Genomic DNA, 22,895 nt, shown 5'->3' with positions numbered 1-22,895 from the left:
CTTGATGACTTCATTACTATTCAAATTCAGAGGTTGTAGTGTGCATCTGCTGGAATGCTCTCACTTTTGTTTATACTTTATATAGTCAATAAAGTGCACCCTCTCTAAAGAGGTTAGTTTTTGTATTTCGCATTTCGCACACTGCGGTCGATCGAGTAGGCCTGTGATATTTTTGTTTCATTGTCAAAATCTTGGTCAGAATCACTTTTTTTTTTTTAATTTGAAATGATTCCAATGAAATATTATATTTCACAAGTGTCAGTACATAAAATATCATTTCGGCCGTTTTTATGTCCGATAAAACAGAACCTAAATCGAGGTAAGGCTAGGCCTAGCCTAGCAGTGTTGAATAAGCTAATGTTTCTGGTGCCTACTATATTTCTTCACAGACCTGTCAAAAAATCAAACATAATAAATTCATCTGCTTTTCTTTTTTGTATGGAACACAAAAACTCAAATTTCAGTCTTTTTTTACATTTTGTTATGTTTAGGAATGTCTAAATTCAGTTAAACTAGCGATTTTGTATTATAATTATAAATCTTTATAACATATGAGGCATGTTGTGGCAAAATGGCTAAGTTGTAGCAAAAATTCAAGTTATTGGTATTTTCAGATACATGAGTATGTGATCTTTAAAATGAGGGGGTCACATCTTAAGCATAAGTTATTGGAAAGTGAAAGTACAGTACACTTAGAATCAAGATAAACATGATTTTGAGTAATTGCCTTTCAAAGTTATTTGTGCATACATTGTTTAATAGAATGAACTATCAAAATAACATTAAATAAACAATTTGTTGACCACTTCCAGAACTAATACTATGGGACATGATTAATAAGACATTAAACTGTTGATTTATAGTGAAAAACAAATTTGGATTTTTAGGCCATTTTTTGAGCTCCCATATTTTATAGCTCATTTACTCAATACTAGCCAGAGCGACAACTTAAACATTTCGCCACGACATGCCTCATATAAAAATCTGATTTTTCCTAACAACTGAAATTTCTCCAGGAATGGGACTTCAATACAATTAATTTTTGGGTATAAGCCCACCCTTATTGTATTTGGTTTCACATAACACATATGCAAAAGCCCACGGTATTATTTCAGTGAGTAGCATCTGAATTTTTTTATGTGAAAATATATGAGATGCACATATTTGAGTGTAATATGACAGCATCGTGGCCATATATTGGCACATCATACAAATTTGTCACATAAAATTTGAATATGTGGACAAGGTATTACAAATAGGGTATGCTGTCAATTTTCAAAGAAATGAATGATGTACAATAACCACCCATTTCCCCCCAATGTTTTAATATTCAAATAGCTGTATCTCGTTAATTGTTTACAGTTTTTATGTCAAACACCCTTTTTGTGTCTTAAAAAAATCAGTTGTACTATCAAAAGTTTTAATTTTCTTCTGGAGTCTGGTTTTGGGCTTTTGGTTGATACAGGTCTAAATCTGTAGCTCAGTGTTTAAAAAGCTTGCCTTCCAGTTCTGTGTTCTATGTTAACTGCTGTAGGGCTGTCTCTTATACACATCTAGATGTGTATAAGAGACAGGGAGTACAGATAGTTAAGAAGTTCAGATAAGAAAGTGCCTGAGATTATCAGTTGGTTGAAATTTAAAACGGGTTCCTACTGCTATTCATTTTGGAATATATAAATATTTTGTTTTTGATTTTACAAGAAAACAAATGATTTAAAAAAAAAATAAGATGAGCATATTTATATATTTCAGGTATGACAACGGCTATACCTGTGCCCCAACATGAAGACACCACCTCTGTCGTCCTTGGAGCTGTATTCGGGGTTCTCATTTTCCTTGTGCTTATTTTTGGTCTTCTGTTATTTCTGTACCGTCACAAATACATCCGCCTCAAGCACCAGGTACCACAGATACTGTACCACGCCGAAACCATCACTCGAGCCGCTGGTAATGGCTCGCTGATGCATTACAATAGCCGGCGTGCCAACCCAACGTATCAGATCTCCCACCCTAGTGATGAGCCACAGTATCATATCATCGATAATAAAGTCCCACAAAGTGATGATGAGGACTCGGGTGCGTTTGTCGGTAAGTGGATGAAACATATAGCCATGATATGATAGCTTTCTTTTCTGTAATCCTGTTAATAGACTGGCAAATGACGTTGATCGACTGAGAAAAAACATCAATCAATGTCTGTCTTAAAGAAAGTCTTCTTTTTTTGGATGTTGCGGCTGATAAACAGCCTCCATTTCAACCCCTCTGGCATGTTGTGGCTTATAAGCAGCCTGTAATATATTCTCTCTGGCATTCATTGACTTAATTTAAAAGCATGATTCTACAGCGCTACTAGTTAATTCACCTTCAGAATCTGATGTAAAATGGCTGTTGCTAGTAGTAATTAGGCTACATGTACGTGTTGGCATGCGCTATGTACAGTGTGTACATGCTTAGTGTATTACTGAATGCAGAGCATTGCTTATGTACAGTGCATTATTAAAAATTTTGTGGAATTTACTATTTTACACATAGAACATTATTATTTGCAAAGGCCTACTACTAGAAAGCGTGTTGAACTATTTGAAATTGTGCATATAAATTAATATATTATTAATTATTACAGTATTTACATACAGTACATGAGTGTATAACTCATGCATATAAATTATGTAATTGCAACAGTTCATTGGTCAATTCCACCCTGTAAGGGGTGCAGATGTTACTAATACTTCCCTGCGTGTGCCAAATTTACCAGTATGTGGGAAAAAAAGTATTACCTAATATTGACTACTGCACCTCTGCCTACGTGAACTGTATGCAAACTGAGTAATCGCGGAGGGAGGTAGTTCCCATCATCCAACATGCCTTGCAGTAGAATTCACTACTTAAAACCATGCTGTATTTGTATACTATTATATGCCTACTGTATGTACAGTGTATTAATGTGAAGAATGTTTTTAGCCCTCTTAAATGTATTCAATGTATAGTATTTGCATGCCAAATGCTAATATTTCTAAGTGCATAATACATTAATGTGAACAGTATATCAATGTGTATAATTATTACCCTGTGTGTATTTTCTGTAAATTTGTTTGCTTACTTGCATACCAATTTTTATAAATTGTAGTTAATTGTCTGCCTTAATTCTGAAGCTCCTTATGTCTGTTATCCTCAAAATAAACCAAATACTTGTTGGATTGTTAGTAATAATTGAATAGTTGAATTGATAGTAATATTATATTCCATGGCATCTTTCCTTTCTTTTATTGGATAGCTTCCACAATAAATGAGGCCTTAATTGTCACACTAGGTAAGGGGTTCATTATCTTTCAAAATATATGCCTGTCATGTAATCGTTAAAAAGTTATTTGAATAAAATTAGATATTTAAGTTTTTATATTAAATTTTGTATTTATATATAATGATTTGTTTTTTCTATCGATAGATGAAGCAAATGTTTACGCTGAGCCGACTTGTTCTCCGAAGTCCTTACAACAGCAGCATTATGCAGAAACCGACCTGATGAGTATTCAGGGCGTGTCGGGCAACACAATCTACGGCGTCCCTGACCAATGCATGGAAAAACTAAATAATATTCGATCTCTGTGCCCAGAATTTCCACGAGAAAAACTCATATTTTTGGAAAGGCTTGGAGAAGGACAGTTTGGGGAGGTATGTGTAAAAACACAAAATAAGACAATGGCAAACAACACAATAACACATTTACATATTTTGAAAAATAACAGCAAATCACACCGAATACTGTTCAGGAGTGTGAAGAGAGAATGAGGCCCAAAATCCAATAAATTGTGGATTCTATTGTAAATAAATATATGAAATACTAAATAAATTACTTTTATAAATTTTATAAATTACATGTAAAGTACATCACCACATGTCTGTGGTGTATATTCATATGAGTATTTAACCACTGGGTACTTCCTAATTGTAAACATTCCACCCTTGATGAAATGACGAATATGAGAGCTGAGCAGTTTTGTTTTTGTAGCAGTATTTTAGAGACTTGTACATGCATTTAGTTTTATTTATCGCCGTGTGCATTCTCTAAATATCTAATAAAGCTGGACATAAAACGACAAAGCTTTAGGTCTTAATTTAAGCTGGGTTTATTGTCCATTGTGGAATTCACATCCATGAGATCTAGAACAATTCTACAAAAATGTCGCCATGCTAGTTCAAAGGAGTAAAACTGAGAATGCTAACTGTGATGCTGTAGGCAAAGATGCGTCTATAGCACTAAATTTGTAAGCGGCTTTTACAATAGCAGACACATTTAGCACAAGTCTTTGGATGTTCGCCATGCCATGCTGTAGGGAATGATCCGTCTGTAGCACTAAATGTATAAGCAGCTTTTAAAATAGTAGAAGTATTTAGAGGACATGATAAATTTCATTTCAGCCCCTGTCGTTGTGGAATGTTATGAACATGTAACTACTATAAGCGCCACTTTACCGTGGCTAGCTAGTCACAGACCACTCCCATACGCAATTCAGCACAATGACGCTGCTACTCCTACCTTTACCTTTTCTTTCTAAGTGAATATGTGTAGATGTTCGCTGTGGCATGCTGTAGGGAATGATAGGTCTGTAGCACTAAATTTATAAGCGGCCTTTTCAATGGCAATCTTATTTAGTACACATGATAAGTGAATATGTGTAGATGTTCGCTGTGCCATGCTATAGGGAATGATGTGTCTGTAACGCTAAATTTATAAGTGGCCTTTACAATAACAGACGTATTTAGCGCACTACCATTTGATGAGTATGTGTGGATTGTGAATGTTCTCTGCTGTAGGGAATGATGTGTCTGTAGCGCTAAATTTATAAGCGGCCTTTTCAATGGCAATCTTATTTAGTACACATGATAAGTGAATATGTGTAGATGTTCGTTGTGCCATGCTGTATGGAATGATGTGTCTGTAGCGCTAAATTTATAAGTGGCCTTTACAATAACAGACATATTTAGCGCACTACCATTTGATGAGTATGTGTTGATTGTGAATGTTAACTGCTGTAGGGAATGATGTGTCTGTAGCACTAAATTTATAAGCGGCTTTTACAATAGCAGACTTATTTAGCACACATGATAAGTGAATATGTGTAGATGTTCGATGTGCCATGCTGTATGGAATGATGTGTCTGTAGCACTAAATTTATAAGCGGCCATTACAATAGCAGACTTACTATAGCGCACTACCATGTGAGTATGTGTAAATTGTGAATGTTTTCTGCTATAGGGAATGATTCCTCTGTGCAGCGCTAAATTTATAAGTGGCTTTAAAAAAAACAGACTTACTTGACACTAACTCTAAAAAGTTATTGTGTGGAGATATTCTGTGTGATGCTGTAGGGAAAGATGTCTGTTGTACTAAATTTATAAGCAGCTACTGCAATAGTAGACTTATTTAGCACACCATGTGTACATTGTGGATGTGCCATGTTGAAGGGAGATATGCATATCTGTACTACTAAATTTTTACACAGACAATAGCAGACATATTTGGCACGCTATAATAAGTAGATCGAATAGAATTCGCTCTTATAATTGTCAATCAATGATAGGTAGCTCGGAATTTTTAACAGGCATAAAAGCATGAATGCAGTCTCAAAATTCATTTTGATGTAAAACAGTAAAACCATTATGTTCTAGGTTATGATTAAATCAATGATAGACACAGCTTCTCAGGATGTTTACATTTTAAAGATTAATAAAAAGCATTAATGTGAGCTTAAAATTAATTACTATGAGCACTTGTTCAGACTACTTTAAGATATCTGCATAATAGCTTTGTGATTAAATCCATAGTCTTAACAGGCTGCTGATACGTGGTGGTGGGTGTAGTAAATTTATTTTCCAAGTGTCTCGCCTCATGTATCCGAAAGTATACAAACCAATTACAGTACCACATTCTATGTGCAATTTAATTCATTCATCCACACCTAATCTGAGGAAATAGGGGTAATTCAATTGATATTGACACATGACACATTCTAAATACTGTAGTTTATAACTTAAAATGTCACATAAATTGCTTGCCAGAAGAGTTATCAAAACCATTTATACTGCAAAACATTATATATATTCGAGTGGGATTTTTTATGATGTATTTCTGGATCAGTTGTGGAAACGCTGCCTGTTCCTCAAATACAGATAGATGCAAGATAGATTTCATCCAGAATTTGTACTAAAAAGAACAAAAACTTCCACCATTCCTGTGCTGATGAATGACTATAATTTGTTTTTTTTTCTGATAATGATTAGGGAGTGGAGTGGACAACAAAAATTGTATTCAGGACCCTGGGATTGGAATTCATGCACCTTTACCATCTAGTGACAATTAATAAATAATTAGCATGAAAAATCTGAAAATTACATTTAATTAAATATACACAAATAATTGATAAAAGATAACATTGAGTTGTTGAGTTTTATATGCAGCATGTTCTTGGTCACCTTGGAACTGAGTGATTTATTGGTCCAAATTTCTTCTCCAAGGTTCATCTGTGCGAGGCAGAGAATATACAAGACTACATTGGTAATGGTTTTCCATTTGTGAAGCGAAATCGAGGGCAACGAACGCTGGTAGCTGTAAAAATGCTTAGGAGAAATGCCAACAAGAATGCCAGGTGTGTATTATTTTTATGTGAATGAACTTTAAAATGAGTGTCCCACATGGTCAGGTGATTCATCTAATTTGACCATGCTTTAATCTTGCTCATCTTCATTATTTTTTATTTATTTTTTTAGTGCTCTGACATAATTATGTTTTGAAAAGATCCCTTTCGGGAGATATTATTGAATAAGTATTCTTAACATATTTGAATTTTCTTTTGCTGTAATGATGATACTCACCAGTACTGACCTCAGTGAGACAATAGATGTGAAGTAGTGAAAATATACAAATTTAAGTTAGAGGTGGGTTATTTTCCCGAAGATTCTTGCTTGCTTGCAAAAGTGTGAGGGGAATTCCCGATTTCCGGGAGACTCCCGCAACCTCTGAAAGACTTAGGACCCCTGATAATACTAATCAAATTATAATTATTCATTACTGATCTAGTGGATTGAATTTTTCATTGAAACCCACCAAGGATAGCATCATAATGCGTTTTTTTCTGTGGGCTATTCTGGTGGTGAATTGGGCGATAAAAAATGAGACATTATCCTGATTATTTCTAAAGACTACTGCTTTAATATGCACATGAATCATATTGCTTATGATAGCAACGACTTAAACATCTCATTCAAATGATGGGGGCGCTATTTTAAACTTACAGTCTTGATAGAGAATAACAATGAAATTTAACCAGGGAGCAAATCATGGTTCAGTGCACACGCAGTTTCTTCTAAGCTGTCCTTTGATGGCTCAGCATAGCTTGCATTCAGCATCTTAAAAAAAAAAAAATATCAATGTAATCTAAGGTAACCATACCCTATCAGATTTTTATCTGTCAAATTCTAAAGAAAATGTTTAATCGGAGAGGATGTCTCATTACATTCTGTGGCCTCACATGCTGTGATTTTGCTTACGATAACCTGTGGTATGACACTTAAAACTACAATTTTGTGAACATGTTCAAGACTAAACGATATCGTGCACTTTTATACGAGGACTATCTGTGTTGTGTCGCGTGCATACTGTAAGGCCTCTCACACCTTGCCCCAAAGCGATTTTAGACTGAGCATGTTGTAGCACAGCTTGTCGTAAAGCAAATTTGCAACGTGTGAGTCGGCTTTACTTACAGCAGACATGGTGAAATGCAACGATTCAGATGTATCTAAAACAAGCACACATTAAATCTGATCAAACATTGTTAAGTCAGTCACACATTACGTCAGTCACTAATAAAATCACAGCTTAAGTCTTTAAGCCAACATTTAATCCAATTACTGTATGATTCATACATTTTTAATCAATTTGATGCAAATATTTATTATTCTATAAACTCTTGAATTAGATATGTAAATATTGTGTCTTTTATTACAAGTGACTAAACACAGCTGGATTATTGAAGGTATACCCTTTGAAGAGTATAAATAAATTCAAAATAAACAAACCATCTGGCTTGGAATATTGGTGAGCTAATAATCAGCGGCTTAATGATAGGTTGGTGTTTTCATCAGTCTCGTACCTACATGGTGTCATGTTGTTTGCTATCCATCAAAATGTTGAGATTTGATGTCAAACTTTATAGTCATGATTAATGCAATGCAATTTAGGAGTAAGGCTGTGAGTCTTTGTTTAAACCCTTTAAAGATTTTAAACCAAAGAATGTGGCTCTTGTAAATCAAGTGGCAAATGTTTAATTTCTTTAACTGTGAAAATTGTTTTGATCATAAATCAACAGAATCTCTGAATACAGGAATCTTACATTTTTATTTGGTAATTAATTCCCTCTACTCAAACCCTGTTTCTGTCATTAGTTATGTATTATTGTTAATTATTAGTATTATATTGTTTTTATTAATTTTTTTTTTATGTTGTTATCAATTTTATGGTATTATTTCACATCACGATTTGTTCTCCCTCCTTTATTTGTGATTGTTTTTATTGAGTTATCTCTTCATTTTCTCAGCCAATATTGTATTTCTCGGCACAAGTCTGTTTTCAATCAATTAACACTCTCCACTATAGAGACAACTTTCAAAAGCATACGTCAAAGCTAGTTTAGCAAGATTATTAAGGCTAATTAATAGTGATCACTCGTTAATTTGCCTAAATCTGCCAATTAAATGTTGACATTGATGGCAGTATTTGTCACGAATGCTAACAAAAAAAACAAATCAAGCTTTTTATGTAATTCAAGTAAGATTTACTTATCAATACAAATCATCCTCCTTTTCGAATTCAACGGTGGTTAAAAACAAGGATCAAGTAAGATATCGTAAAATGGTGTTAATCTCAATAACGTTCAATCCAAGTCCAATAAAAAAAAGTTAGCAAACAGCTTAGCTTGACAGCGACATAATAACATGAAAATAAATTGTAGGAAGCTAGTGGTGAGAAGTAAATGGCTAGGAAAGGCAATAAGATTGTTCAAAATAGTGTTTATTTACTTATCCTAGTGTTCTCCTTGGATTGTATGCTTTGAAATTTAAGTGATCCTTCATAAACCTTAGCTGGCCTTAACATCGCAGCGTAGTTCGCGGGTTGATGACCACCATGCATAACTAACCATCCCGTAGATGTGCAGTGGCCTAGGCCTAACATTTGTCAAAAAATCTCAATGTTTGCAGGCCAGTATCCTTTACAGCATTAGCAAACAATTAAGGTAAAATTCTTAAGTTTAATTTCCAATCAATTTGGTATAGTTTACTGGGAATTATGATGATCTTTACAGCAATAACAAGCGACGACCGCCATAGCGATCTCCATGTAAAACACAGCTGTGCCAGTTGTCATGAATTCCTACTTCACATATTTCCGATCGGTATAGAAATGACTAGGAATCCCTCTTTGACATATAAAATATAAATCACAGCTCACAAAGTTGTAACACAACTCAAAAATAAACATTTTTTCTGTGTAAACTTCAACAAGAATCCGGTATCAAAACAATACAATAACATTCACATGAACATGTGTTTCAAAAAGGGCTCCAGAAAGATAAAACTGTCAGCTTATATACCCTAGCTGCACTATTCCAGAGCATTCAAGATCATTCTATATTGCCCAAGTTCCTCATTGGTTACCTTACATCATAATTAACCAATTAGACTTATTTGCCTTATAGTACCCAAGATTCCAGAAACTTCCAAATACTACTCCTGGATTCTACATGGTGTCCTGTGTTCCTATAATTGTCAATTGAATGTTATTCTAGAATGTTCTATGTATTACATATGTTAGAATAAGGAAAGGAATGGTAATTATTACACAGTGGACTGTTTATATCCAACACCCAAGTTTAGGTCATCCCTGAATCCCTCTATTCATATGTATTTATCACGCCAATGTACCAGTAAAACAAGTTTTTGGAAATTCAGCAATTATTATCTTGTATCTTGTTCAATTCTGTGCTCTGTTACTGGAATTTCAGGTTATGTACTGTAGATGGTTGTTGTGAAAAGAAATAAATTCTTAGCAACCTAAACAGTATCAAATCTGTGTTGCACAAAATAAAGCTAGACTGAATATTTTTGTAGTAAAACGCTGATTGTCAACTGTAGAAACATGGTCATTGGAATGTAACTTATTACATCTGGTGAATTAATGATGTACGTACAAAGTAGCAGAGACTCATAACAGTGTGTTAAAAGATGGAGTAATGAGTCATTTGGGGAGTAAGAGGTCCAAGATGAATGTTGTGGCATCCAACTAATAAATCCGAGCCATCCAGCATTTTTTTTTCAGTGAGGTATATTGTGACTCATTTTTGTGCTTATAAAGTAATGAAATGTGTCAGAAATATATTTTATTTGATTCTTGAATACCATTTCAGAAAGAATTTTATTAGCTGTTTGCATTCCACCAGGGTTTTAAATGTACTTGGTATTTATAAGGTCCACAAGATTTATGTAATCCAACTTCAATTGCATTTTGCTCTGTCAAAGCTTTCTTGATACTCTAGTATTTCCTGTGTTTGTTTTTGTTGAATATAATTTCAAAATAAATATATCCATAAATTATTAGATTTGTCCTAAAATTGTGAATTTAATTTCAAAGATTATCAATCATGGATATAAAGGGTTACCCTGTATGGTATGAAAGACGACGAGATAATAGAACCTCTCTAATATGCAGCATCATTGAGCTGAATTGGGTATGGCTGTGGTCTGTGAATACCTACTCGCTGTAAAGAGACGCTTATAGTAGCTTCATGTTCATATGTTTTGAAAATGACAGGGGCTTGGGGTATTGAATGTAGAATTGATTTATAGGATCACACTTGGCTGCACACTAATAGGACTCTCAACAACCTGTTGCAGTTAGTTTATGATTTACAGACCAATTGGGATTCAGTTATTGTTTGACATCTTGGGGTTGTGAATAACTCTAGTTCCCATTCCATATCCAATTTCCTGGTCCTACACTGTAGGTCTACACCTTGCATTGTTCTTTCTTCTTTATATAATTATGATTTACACATTATTTAGATAGATAGGAATCAATTTGGACCCCCATTAATATTTATTTTCTAATCTAGTTCGGAATATTTGACTAGAGTGAGAATTAGTCTTGATCATCAGAAACCCAAGTCTTTTTGTGAGGCTTGGGTAGTTGATTTATTTTTAGTTGTGACGAAACCACCAAACTCCACAGGTCTACTGTTATCAGCTGAATGGTGGGCTGAGAGGTATTGTTCCCGCTTCTTCTGCTAAAGACTCCAATTCAAACCCACCCAGCGTCGGGTTTTAATTGGAGTATGGTCACTTGGCTCCTCATATTGAGAGTTAGGTTTTTTATTAGACAATGTTTGTATCCGTATGTTGTAGTTACCGTGGGTCTCCAAGGGCCCAGCCAAAATTTTTGATTTCCATTGAGTATGAGGACAAATAAAGAATTGTGATTATTATTATTACACTGCCACTAGCAGTGGCAGATCCAGGAATTTGAAATAGAGGGGCCCCGAAGAGGGACTTTTACAGTTGGAGGGTCTATACTACCTCAGCCCCACCATGGTTGGGGCAGAGGTATGAAATTTTATGATTATGGTACCTCTAGATGGAAGGAAATGGCACTCTTAGACTCAAAATTTGGGTAGAATTTTCTTTTTCTCAAACTTTTCTTTATAGATTTAGGAAAATTAAGGGGGCCCGGGCTGACTGCCCCCCCCCCCCTTGAATCTGCCTATGACTAGTTGGAACTCGTTGGAACTCATTCCCATCTCAAACTTACCCCTTATTATGACCTTGTGTAAAAATATTAATATATTACTTGTACATTTCTCTGGGTTTTTTTTACCATTAGTAATTACACCTCAGAGTGGCATCAGCTTTTCTGCAATTAATTTCCATTAAAAAAAAATTTACAAAGAATTTGAGTTAAGATTAGAATATATGCAGTATTAGTTATGGAGGATTTGTAGTGGAAATGTATAAAGATAGGTACATAGCGTTATCCAGACTGTGCAATCAGTTTTATGTATTACAGTGTTTTGATTGCAAACAAACACTGGAGATTGTACTAAGCATTTCGCACTTGTGAGTGTACTAAATGCATCTAATGCCCCTTTTACACCGCCAAGGCAGAATAAATCTGTGTTGATTCCAGAATGATCCCGGGGGAAAATTTCCCATTTACATCCAACGAAAAAGTCCGGGTTGCTCCCGAGTTGCTCCCATTTTACACTGGCCACGAACTCGGGTTAAAATACTGCTCTCAATTTTTGTTGCGATGGTGATCATCACTTCACTCGAGTTCCTCGTCGGAACGAAGCCGCAATTATTGTCAATATTGAAGGAATTTATTTGCAGATTGTTTTTAAATTATGCAAATTAAATCAGCAGTTTTGATATCAAGTCTATACCGGAGCACAGGGGGGTTTAATTTTAAAGGTGTCTAGGCCTAGCCGGTTGCTAGCAAAGTTTAGGCCTACCTGACCACAGCTGCGGTAGGCACCAGGTAAGGCCTAACTCTGGAATCAAATTCGGTGCTGTTTACACTGGCGATTACGGAATGCACCCGGGTTGTCCAACGCTGAATGCATCCCACACATTGATCCCTGGATGTTTGGCAACCCAGGTTGTATTTTTTGACATATACACTAACCACAACTCGGGAGATTTTAACCCGGGTATTGGAAAGTTCCGGGTTATGTCCGGAACTTTGCTTGCAGTGTAAAATGGTTATAATACCTGTAAGTACCTTTATAAGCTTATGTGTAATGGATAGTTCTATATTCACATACCAGGCATGCTAACCATTTTCCTTGTGATAGATGTTTCACTTTTAATGCAAGCATGTTGTTTGTAAAGACATTACAGTGTTTGTTTATAAGGCTGGTGGGAATAAGATTTGATTATGTTTGTTGTGACAAGTACGTCATTCTATGTGAAGGAATGTACTAATGATACTTTAGTAGCTAGCAAACCATTCTTGGGGTACATAGCATTATACAGCAGTCAGCTGTGTTCTAGCCCTAAATATCAGTAGCTCGCATTTTGTGGCTGAGACCCCAGCAATCATGCACATCATTTGCCAGGATGTATATAAAAAAAAAACAATAATATTTAACTCTCTCTGATATAATTGATTTGTTTTATATCTACCAAGCCTAACAAATTTCTGTACATTTTATATACAGACCGATAAAAGGTCTTGAATCTTTAATTTTTTCAACATTTTGTATGTTTTATTTTATGTGTTTGAAAATTCTAATAACATTCCTTAATGTTATTACTCACTATCTTTCGTATATGAAATATTATAAAAAAATTTAAATAGCGATTTTGATATTTCTAGTTTTTGTTACTCTCCTTGTTCGAATACTGTATTAAGCAGAACATCAATGATTGTGTAAACATATAAAGCATTTGATATAAAGACAAGATTAATCTCCATAAATATTATACAAGCATGTTCAGTGTATTACTATCACGTTTTTCTTTATTGATTTCCATTTCTAAGGAATTTTCTTTCTTGCTTAGAAAAACAGAGTACTGTTGGTTTTAGTTGTAAGTAAATGCATACTTTATTAAACTTAAATATGTAGGCCCCTACTCATTTAAATTTAAATTAAAGTTTGAGGGCAAAGTCTGAGTATCTTACATTTTAAGTGTATGAACTTTAGAATTCAGTTGTGTCACAGATATTTTGTGATTCTCTGTTGTTTTAAACCTAAGAATGTTACTTATAACGTTAGTTTCCATGATAATCGCGCATTGTGTGATGATTACAAAGGCCTAATGATATTTGACACTAACATTAGACTAAAATTATATTTGTTATTTCGACATTAATTTTACTGATGTCGTGGTGTAGTGTGGTTCATGAGACTCGCATAGCTGGGAAAAAATTCATAAATTTTCTGTATCTACTCAAATGTTCATTTTGTGCACCTTAGTCCAACATTGTCAAAATGACAGATTATTGTTATATAAGAACATGGTTTTTATAAAAATCATAAATTTTCAATTGCTGTAACTTTTCATTTTGTCAGTCAATTTTCATGAATCACACTGAAGTTTATAGAAGCACTTATTAAGCTCGTGGTCGAAAGAAACCAGATGTAACATTGCGAAGTACCCAAAATTAATAAAATTATAACTAATACCATAAAACGTATGGCACTAATAATTGACGGCTGTACTCGCAACTAGTATCGGATTGTCGATGCCACAGTAAAGGCTGTGAGCTACCCCATAGTCCCTACAAGCAAAAAGTATAGAATTGTGAGAGGTTCGACTGCCATGATTTTGTATGCACCACGAGATAGGAGGTGCCCTATTTTATGAACGCCTTTTACATTCTTTTGAAGGACACCCTCTAGTTTCTTATCCCATTTGTACAGTCTCCTGATGAAGTCCACTGTGTGGACGAAAGCTAGAGAATAAATTATATATTGTTAGTCTCAAAAGTGCTGCTGTTTTTTACTTTATACTTTCTACCCTCTAGTTTGCGATAGTACTTTTTTGAGATAGGATTGCGTTCCAGCGAAATCCGGGGAGTCAGAACTCTTGCGGTTCTATACTATTTACTTCAAGAATGATTTTTTTGTTGCAGAAGATGGAAAATAATGTTATTGTTTGATAGTTTATGCTTGGTAACCTATTTTTTTATGTGAAATATTTGCCAGTAATGCTTTTTAAAATACATATTGAAAAATATATTTCAATAATATTGTGGATGAAAAATAAAAACATTCCAACATACAGTTAGTTTAATTGCATTACTTGGAATTTCACTCTAAAAAATATTTCTAGTGTTTTATAATTATAGATTAAACTTTTTTTTTCATGTGGGTGCAGAGTATTTGTTCATTTGCCCTCTTTTTCTTCTTATTTCATTATTTTCCCCATGTAACCTTGACTCATATTTTCCTCAATGATGAGTAACTCATATTTATTTAAGTTTTGGAGAAAAATCAGGGCCATCATGTTTGACCTCTCAGTTTAAAATTGCAATTATTGGACAATTCCTTATGTTTTTATTTTTTTCACTTGATCTTGAAAATGCGTCCATGATGGACACGAAACGTAAATGTCTGTTCATTCGTAATTCCTTATAAATTCAGTAATCACAATCTTTTGATTCTTGATATTTATGGTATATTATAGTACATTAAAAAACTCACTTGTAATCATTCTTGATTTTCGTGTTTTAGAACTGATTTTCAAAAAGAGATGAAGGTGATGTCGCAGCTACGTGATCCTAACATCGTGCGTCTGTTGGCGGGATGCACAGAGGATGAACCACTGTGTATGATAGTTGAATACATGGAAAATGGTGACCTTAATCAGTTCCTTTATGACAGCGAACCTGAGGAATCACCGACCCCTGGTGATCTACGCAAAGTTTGGTAATTTACAAAAACAAAGTCTTTGAAAATCAGTCATTTCAAAATTAGCCTGAAAAGCATGAGCCAAGTAAAGTAAAGCTCTTTTGCCAAAAGCTTAATCATCACCAAATGTTGTTTCTGTCTCGGATTTTTAAGCAGTCTTTCAAATTTTATGAATGGTGTTTTGTGTATAACATGTATAGGGAATGTTGGTACACATAAAACATTTATTAATGCAGTGTCTACTGTAGTGTTTGTATGTGACGCAAATCGACTATGGTCAAACCGACCATACCCTGGCTATGCATTCTGATGTACTCTGTGTTATGCACTTGGAAAATCAGTTAGGCTACAAGCTCCTTTTTAATAATTGGCTCCTCTTCCAATCTGTTGGTACTGTGACAGAACCATTGGTAGGACAATGCAGAGTAAAGCTAATTCACCATGCTTGTTTATTTATCGCTAAAATCTGTTTTTTGTTGTTGATGTTTTACAAAGAACCCGTAAGCCACAACAATAATCAAAAAATAATAAATCAATTCTAATTAGTAATTCATCTGAATATGTTGATTATCATTAAAAAATCATCTCATCTTTGTTAAAAAAGTAAACACAAGCACAATCTATCATTCATATGATTTTGTTTTTCCTGGCTTATGAATGCAAATTTCTCAAGGACAAGAATCAATTTTAACTTAATATGTGCTGTGGAGCTAAGTGTGCATTAACTATCTATTTTCATTACATGCAATGAAAAATGACCTTCGAAAACATTTCACTAAAATACATTTACCATGTAAAACTAAATCCATAAAATTGAAAATTCCTTTAAGGTAGTTATGGAGAAAAAAACTAGAGTACTGAAGTAAATGAAACTAAACCAATGGAATGAAGAAATCACGGGTAATTTCTAGCCAACGGCTCAAGCAGCTATTTATTAGTTCTTTGATCCATTTTCATTATTTTTAATGGACTGAGAGCTTGTAACTTGAGTTGTGAACTACATTACCTAACACGATTTTATCAGAGTCAGTCAGTAACGGCTTGTAGGCATTTTTGATCATGTTATCCCACATAATTGTCAAGAGGAACATTGAGGAGCCAACAACTATGCTTATATTATGACTCATCAATATTACTTATGAAATATCATTCCTGAAATTGTAGAGATTTATTTTTTTTTATGTTACTGCCATAAAGCCAAGTGCTCAGATTTATATCTTGTAGTAAATATTCACAAGGAAAACATTATAGTAAAAATAGAAGTTTGGAGATACTATCATTGCCACCTCTATTTTTGTGGCAGTAGAGCAGACATTATAGAGTGAATGTTTAAATTAATGGTTAATTTACATATCAAAAACATACCAAAAAAGTAAAATAATTTGAAAACATTTTACTATGAAAATCCTTAAATTTACTCTCAGACTGTAAGGGTCAAGTGGCGGGTTCAATGGGTGGGGTCCAGCCGGCCTACTTCCCCACCCCCTAATTTTTTTCAAAAATTAGACAAAAGAAAATTTTAATCAAATTTATGTCTGAGAGTGCCATTTTAGGCCATCTAGAGGTGCCATAATCATTAATTTTCTTATCTCAACCCCAAGCATGGTGGGGTTGAGGTGGTCTACACTCTCCATCTGTGAAAGTCCCTCCATGGGCCCCCCTCTATTTCAAATTCCTGGATCTACCACTGGGGTCTATGTCATGAATAAGAGGAATTTTTATTATGTGGCAATATATCTTTAATAAATAGTTACAGTGACAAAGTAAAATGAAGTGAATACTTAATATACATAACATATACAATGACTAATTATTACTTGACTTACTGTATGTAAATACTTAGCAATAACTTTCCTGTTTTATAATAAGGTATTGATATTAAAGAACAACAAAATAACATTTTAAACAAAATTGTATTTCTTTGACAGTTACGGTGCCCTCATTCACATGGCAACACAGATAGCATCTGGCATGAAGTACCTTTCATCTATGAACTTTGTACACCGTGACCTTGCAACACGCAATTGCCTAGTGGGTAAACAGTACACGATACGAATTGCAGATTTCGGTATGAGCCGGAACCTCTACAGTAACAACTATTATAAGATTGAAGGAAGAGCGGTGCTGCCAATTCGGTGGATGGCGTGGGAAAGCATTTTACTAGTGAGTGATTGCCTCTTCTGATACAATATTATAATTATCTGTGGCTTAGTCATTATACTGTAGTGTTCAGAAAACGTCGTACAACGCAGCCCGATGCGATTTGTTGTCAGGTCGGACCTGTGAGAGTTAAACGCTGACGCGGTCTGTCTGCATCAGGGACAGTCGTGTCGTAGAATATTGTTTAATATTCTAACGATGACCTAAAGACTGTTCCAGTCGATAAATCGCGTCAGGCTGTGTCATGGCACTGTCCTAGTTGGTCTTTACAATGCCTGTCTTCTGTGTTCCTAGTGCTTCAGCGCTATTTTGCCGTACACACATTCATGGAGAGAGAATAATTTTTACAATCATGTAATTAGAATCTGAGAGAAGTGAGTTGGGATTTAAATAAGATCATTGTTAAAATCATATTATTCAGTGTTCAAAAAGTTAAATACCTTTTTCTTAAAATTTTTGCAGGGAAAATTCACAGCTAAATCGGATGTTTGGGCATTTGCTGTGACACTATGGGAAATTCTGACAATGTGTAGGGAGCAACCGTACAGTAAGTTCTCTGACGAACTTGTTATAAAAAACACTGGCGAGTTCTTCGATAACTCGGGGAAACAGTGCATACTGCGACAGCCTGCTAACTGCTCTCGGGCAATGTATGACATGATGAAGAGGTGCTGGAGACGTAATCCGGAGGAGAGACCTTCGTTTGAATTCCTCTTCAACATGTTACAATCCAAGAACGTTGGATTCGAACCAAAACCTGAATGCTCATCTTCTGTGATCGTTTAGTCATAGAAATGTGATGGATAAACATGGCAACATAGTTGCATTTTAAATCAGCATCTTTTGATGTTGAGTTGTTCTGAACAACTATTTCCAAGCAATACATTATATTACGCAGAAAGACTAAAAAAAAAAAGTGTGCAGACATGTTCTTACAGATCGCCAGGATTTAAATTTCATCCATGAACTGTGTTAAAGAGGAAAACCAGTCAAAGTAAGATTAATTACTTATGTGATTCAAAGGTTGGAAGCTCTGCTCATTAAATTGTTGTTATGACATTAAATTTATTTGATCTCTTAGTTGTGTGTGCAGTAATTTTTGCCCAGCAGCAAGATTTAAACGTGGTTACAACAAACATTGACCTGTCAAGGACGGACAGATCAGGATGTTATCATTTTGAACATACATCAAACAACGAAGCTCATGAGAAAGCTATTATAAATATTTTTTTTGCGAGGATAAACATATGCTCAGTTGGAACAATATGGTTGCAAGTTTTTAGAACTGGACAAGGACGTGATTATGTAGTTTCACTATAGTTACAGTATGTGCAAAACCCAAGTCTGTGGAAAGCTAACATATGTGGTTAAAAGCAGTTGTATATTTTAGAAAATATATAGTAGGATCTGCAAGCCATCCCTCTATTGCTGTCTTAGTTGTAGAAAGAGATTTGACTGTCCGTCAAGGAAATGGGGTATAGATAATCATGTGTGTGTGTGTGGTAGATCTGTGTTTTTTTTTTAAGATGAGTTGATGTTAGATATAATATGTGTGTGGATAGTTGTTAAATTTTATTCATAATTAATCATGAATTCATCTTGTTTTTTCAGGACTTAATTGCACTTGTACTTTTTGCTTTAAAGACCCTGACTGGCTGGCCATGAACAATAAAAATAATACTAACGCTAGATGAAAAATAAGCTAATTTATTCATGTAAATACATTTGTTTTGAAAAGAAAGAAGTTTTCCTTGACACCAAAGATAATATTACTCATCAAAGATGATCCATTGAAGCCAGTGCTTAAAATTCTGAATTATGGAAATGTTGATCATTATCAGAAATGTCAATTTAGAAATCTGGTGTGTCGTGTATATTTATCACCATAGGATGGAAGCTATATTTGCACTTGAAATTAGGGATGGCATGAAGACAAGTTTCATGTTATCTAATTGTTTTTATTGTAGATATTGACTTGAAATAGACATTGAACTTATTCAAAAAATCAAAAAATATTGGTGAAATAAATGATAAGGCAAAAACAATATATTGTTGTGTTACTTACGCACAGTGACGTTTGGAATCTAGAGTCACTCAGTATTGATTTTGATAGGACATGGCCTATATCCTAGGGTTAATTGTTAACAACCATCACTCACAATTTGCTTTTTGGTTAGTGGAATGGTAACCACAGGGCTATAATTCATGGTTACAAATATATTAATTTTAGCTTGAAAAATGGCCATTTTAAAAAGCACAAGTTCTTTAGTGTCCTTCACAGTAAATACTAAATGTTAAACCAAAACTTATGGACCACTTAAACATGACAACATATTTAGAAAATGTTTGTACCATCGTTTGCATGATTAGAGAGTGAAAAATAAATCCTTGCATATGATAAGAGGCACTGTATGATCGAACCCATGAGCCTGCAATTAGAAATGGAGCACCTTACCCACAAAGTTTCTTCCCACAATTAGTTATATCTTTCGAACAGATTTTTTAACAACTATAATATAAAGTACCTGTATATTCAGTAAGACAGTTTATGGAGTAATGTATTTTTTGTGACTGGTATAGTCATTGTATAGAACTGATGAAGTCTTAGACTAGAATACTAATGAATATGCAGTAAAATACTCATGAATATTCTGTATGAAATTAGCATATCTGAAATGTATTCCTAAAATTTATACAAGCAGCTTGTTAAATAATACCTCTACTATGCTTAAAGGAACACTCTAATTCCCTCCATGGAAGTTATGTCAAAAATGCAAGATCTAATTTTAAGTTTCAATTAATTTATCATTGAAATGTGTCGCATATTAACTCATTTATACACTATTTAGCATACCTTGAACTGATCTTTAGTGTAAATCTGAGCTAATATCTTTTTTGGGATACAAATTACTTGAGAAGAATTTTCTGTCTTATCAGATAATTTTAAAATTAAAAATTCAGTATTAATTTGTCATCTGTAAATATGTTTAATAACATAAATATAAGAATTTTGTATCTGTATTTTCTTTTCTTGTTTCTTAATGGTCATTTGTGGTGGGTATCATAAGTAAATTCAACTGTTACACCAAAAAAAAATGTTTGTTCTTATGTATTCTTTTTTGTCATCCAAGTGGGTAAAAATGAAAAAAGGGCCCTCAATCTTTTTTCCAAAAACCCTAGATTTATATGAGTCTATCTTGATTTATATGAGTCTTTACTTTTCAATAAACCTTGACCTCCAATATTCTATTAACAATAATATTGTATTTACAATATTATTTTAAAATTATTGAAGAAATTACAGTATATATCATTGTACATTTAGGTGTTTAAAAAGTTGTGTTTAAACATGTTTTGTTGTATGTTGCTGTGTACCATTGTATTGTATATACTCTAGCCAAAACAGTTCACTGTATATATTTGTAGAATTTGTTGAAAATAAAAAGAGCTGTTTGAAAGGGCAGTCATGTAGAAAAAAGATGCCTTCAACAAGAGAATTTCTATCACAAATAATTTTTTAAAATAATTTTGCTTTTATCCAATGTATAATTTTTGGGGATGTTATGAAATAATATCATTGATAATACTTAATTAAAATATTTTATCATTTGAGAAAAACTATGTTACCATCAGGCATTGCTAAGACTAAAGTCAGGCACACATTGCGTCGTTGGCTGGTGCGAGTCCATGGAGCATGTAACGTGATTAGGCGTACGCAATGGATCGTTATTTATAATGACGATCAGCAGTCAGTGTTGTGTCATCAAGCACTCACAGAGTGATGAATTTGACAGCCGTACGACCATCATATGATGCCATGTGTGCTCATCTAGTGTATTGGCAGATATAAGTGGTATATAGATGGGCTTGATGCTTATTAAAGTGGCTAGCATTGGGATATTACTTTTATATAGACCCTATATTGTTCTGTAATAAGTTGACTAGTACCTAGCTTAGTTTTTTAGCATGGTAAAGGAAAGCTGTAGCTGTTGGCATAAAATTGATGATAATTATTTTTTCTTTTAAAAAATAGAAACCCATTCTTTTTCGATACTTGACCTGTGATTTTAACTTGTTTTTGGCAGGAAAAACTAGGCCAGTTTTTTCTTCATACCTTTGCAGAGAGCTTAGTGTGATAGTGAGCAAGATGCAACCAGTGACAGATTCCCCAACAGTGGGTCCAAGGTCCCACCATGTATGAGCAAATTTTGGAATAGGCATCACTAGATTCCTGGAAATGGCAGACTCACACTGTAAACTTGCTTTTTTAAAACAGTGTTCCCCAATTTGCTTCTCTTCTGCCGGTGGTCTGAGTTTCCATGACAAGGTCATGTGTCTCACTGCAACCCCTGCTGGTGGTGCCACTGGATGCAACATCATGCAAAAATTGGATTTTTATTAACACAGACAGTGACTATGGAGTAATTATTTTCAATACTCAACAAGCTCTTGTCTAAGATTGTTTTGTGGCTATTATAAGGCTGTCTTCATAATGAAGCTGGCTATGAAAAGTAAAGACTACAGAAGTTAAAAACCATTTTATGTTTTTTTAAGTAACACACAGGCTATAATTAGTGTGGCCTACTAGACTAGCAAGTTCTGTACTGTGTTATTACTTTGCTACTACTAACACATTAATCAGATTATAGCCACTTGAAAACAACTATTACAGTACGACAATAATTCAATACATAACGGAATATTTAAGATGAACCATTATTATTTTTATATTTGTGTAGAAAAGTGAACTGGAATCAAATTGTGCTTTTCTTTTTGCATATACCATTAAAATGATATTGTATCATTTTAAAACCAAACAAAAGAAAAAAAAACAAAATAGTAGAGTAAATCCCAGAAAAACGAATTTATATCTTAATAAAAGGAAGCATCACATGAACTGTTGTCTCCTGTGGAAATAGATCTGTTCTGTTGTGTAGAAAAATGGTAAATAAGCTTTATTACAAAGTAGTTAATTGTTGATTGGATTTGTATGAGCAGTCAAGTGTCTGTTCTCCAGTGGTTTTTATAAAAGAAATAAACACATGATGCTGAAATACAAAGAATGAGCATGCTAGTTTTTGTATATTGTTCTGGTGTTACCCTGCTACCTTTTCCCCTGCTTGAAAATTGCCTCTATATTTGTGCCGGGCATACACATAATTGACGATCATCAAACAAACGTTTTGAAAGCTTGCGGGAGTTAACATCCACTTATTGGTTTATTTGTCTAAAAATATATGAAGTATAACGATACAAAACCAGATGAAACTATTT

At 34.1% G+C, this 22,895-nt stretch overlaps 1 protein-coding gene across 5 annotated transcripts in view; it reads left to right on the top strand.

The window, feature by feature from the left end:
* LOC117106538 (discoidin domain-containing receptor 2-like) overlaps positions 1-22,681 on the top strand; it is an 88,764-nt gene extending 66,083 nt beyond the window's left edge. For 4 of the 5 annotated variants that reach the window (XM_033247919.1, XM_033247921.1, XM_033247917.1 and 1 more), the window contains 7 exons: positions 1,753-2,088; positions 3,275-3,310; positions 3,446-3,672; positions 6,517-6,647; positions 15,285-15,479; positions 17,390-17,624; positions 18,084-22,681. In XM_033247919.1, the coding sequence (XP_033103810.1) occupies positions 1,753-2,088; positions 3,275-3,310; positions 3,446-3,672; positions 6,517-6,647; positions 15,285-15,479; positions 17,390-17,624; positions 18,084-18,407 (1,484 nt within the window). In that variant the 3' untranslated portion in view covers positions 18,408-22,681. The remainder of the gene's footprint in view (positions 1-1,752; positions 2,089-3,274; positions 3,311-3,445; positions 3,673-6,516; positions 6,648-15,284; positions 15,480-17,389; positions 17,625-18,083) is intronic. The other variant, XM_033247920.1, reaches the window with a different exon arrangement.
* Positions 22,682-22,895: the final 214 nt, after the last annotated feature.

The sequence above is a fragment of the Anneissia japonica genome, unplaced genomic scaffold, assembly GCF_011630105.1.
Source record: "Anneissia japonica isolate Jap-2015-1 unplaced genomic scaffold, ASM1163010v1 scaffold11799_len232112_cov184, whole genome shotgun sequence".
NCBI lineage: Eukaryota > Metazoa > Echinodermata > Crinoidea > Comatulida > Comatulidae > Anneissia > Anneissia japonica.
Note: the sequence above shows the minus strand (reverse complement) of the source record. Positions and strands in the feature narration are given on the sequence as shown.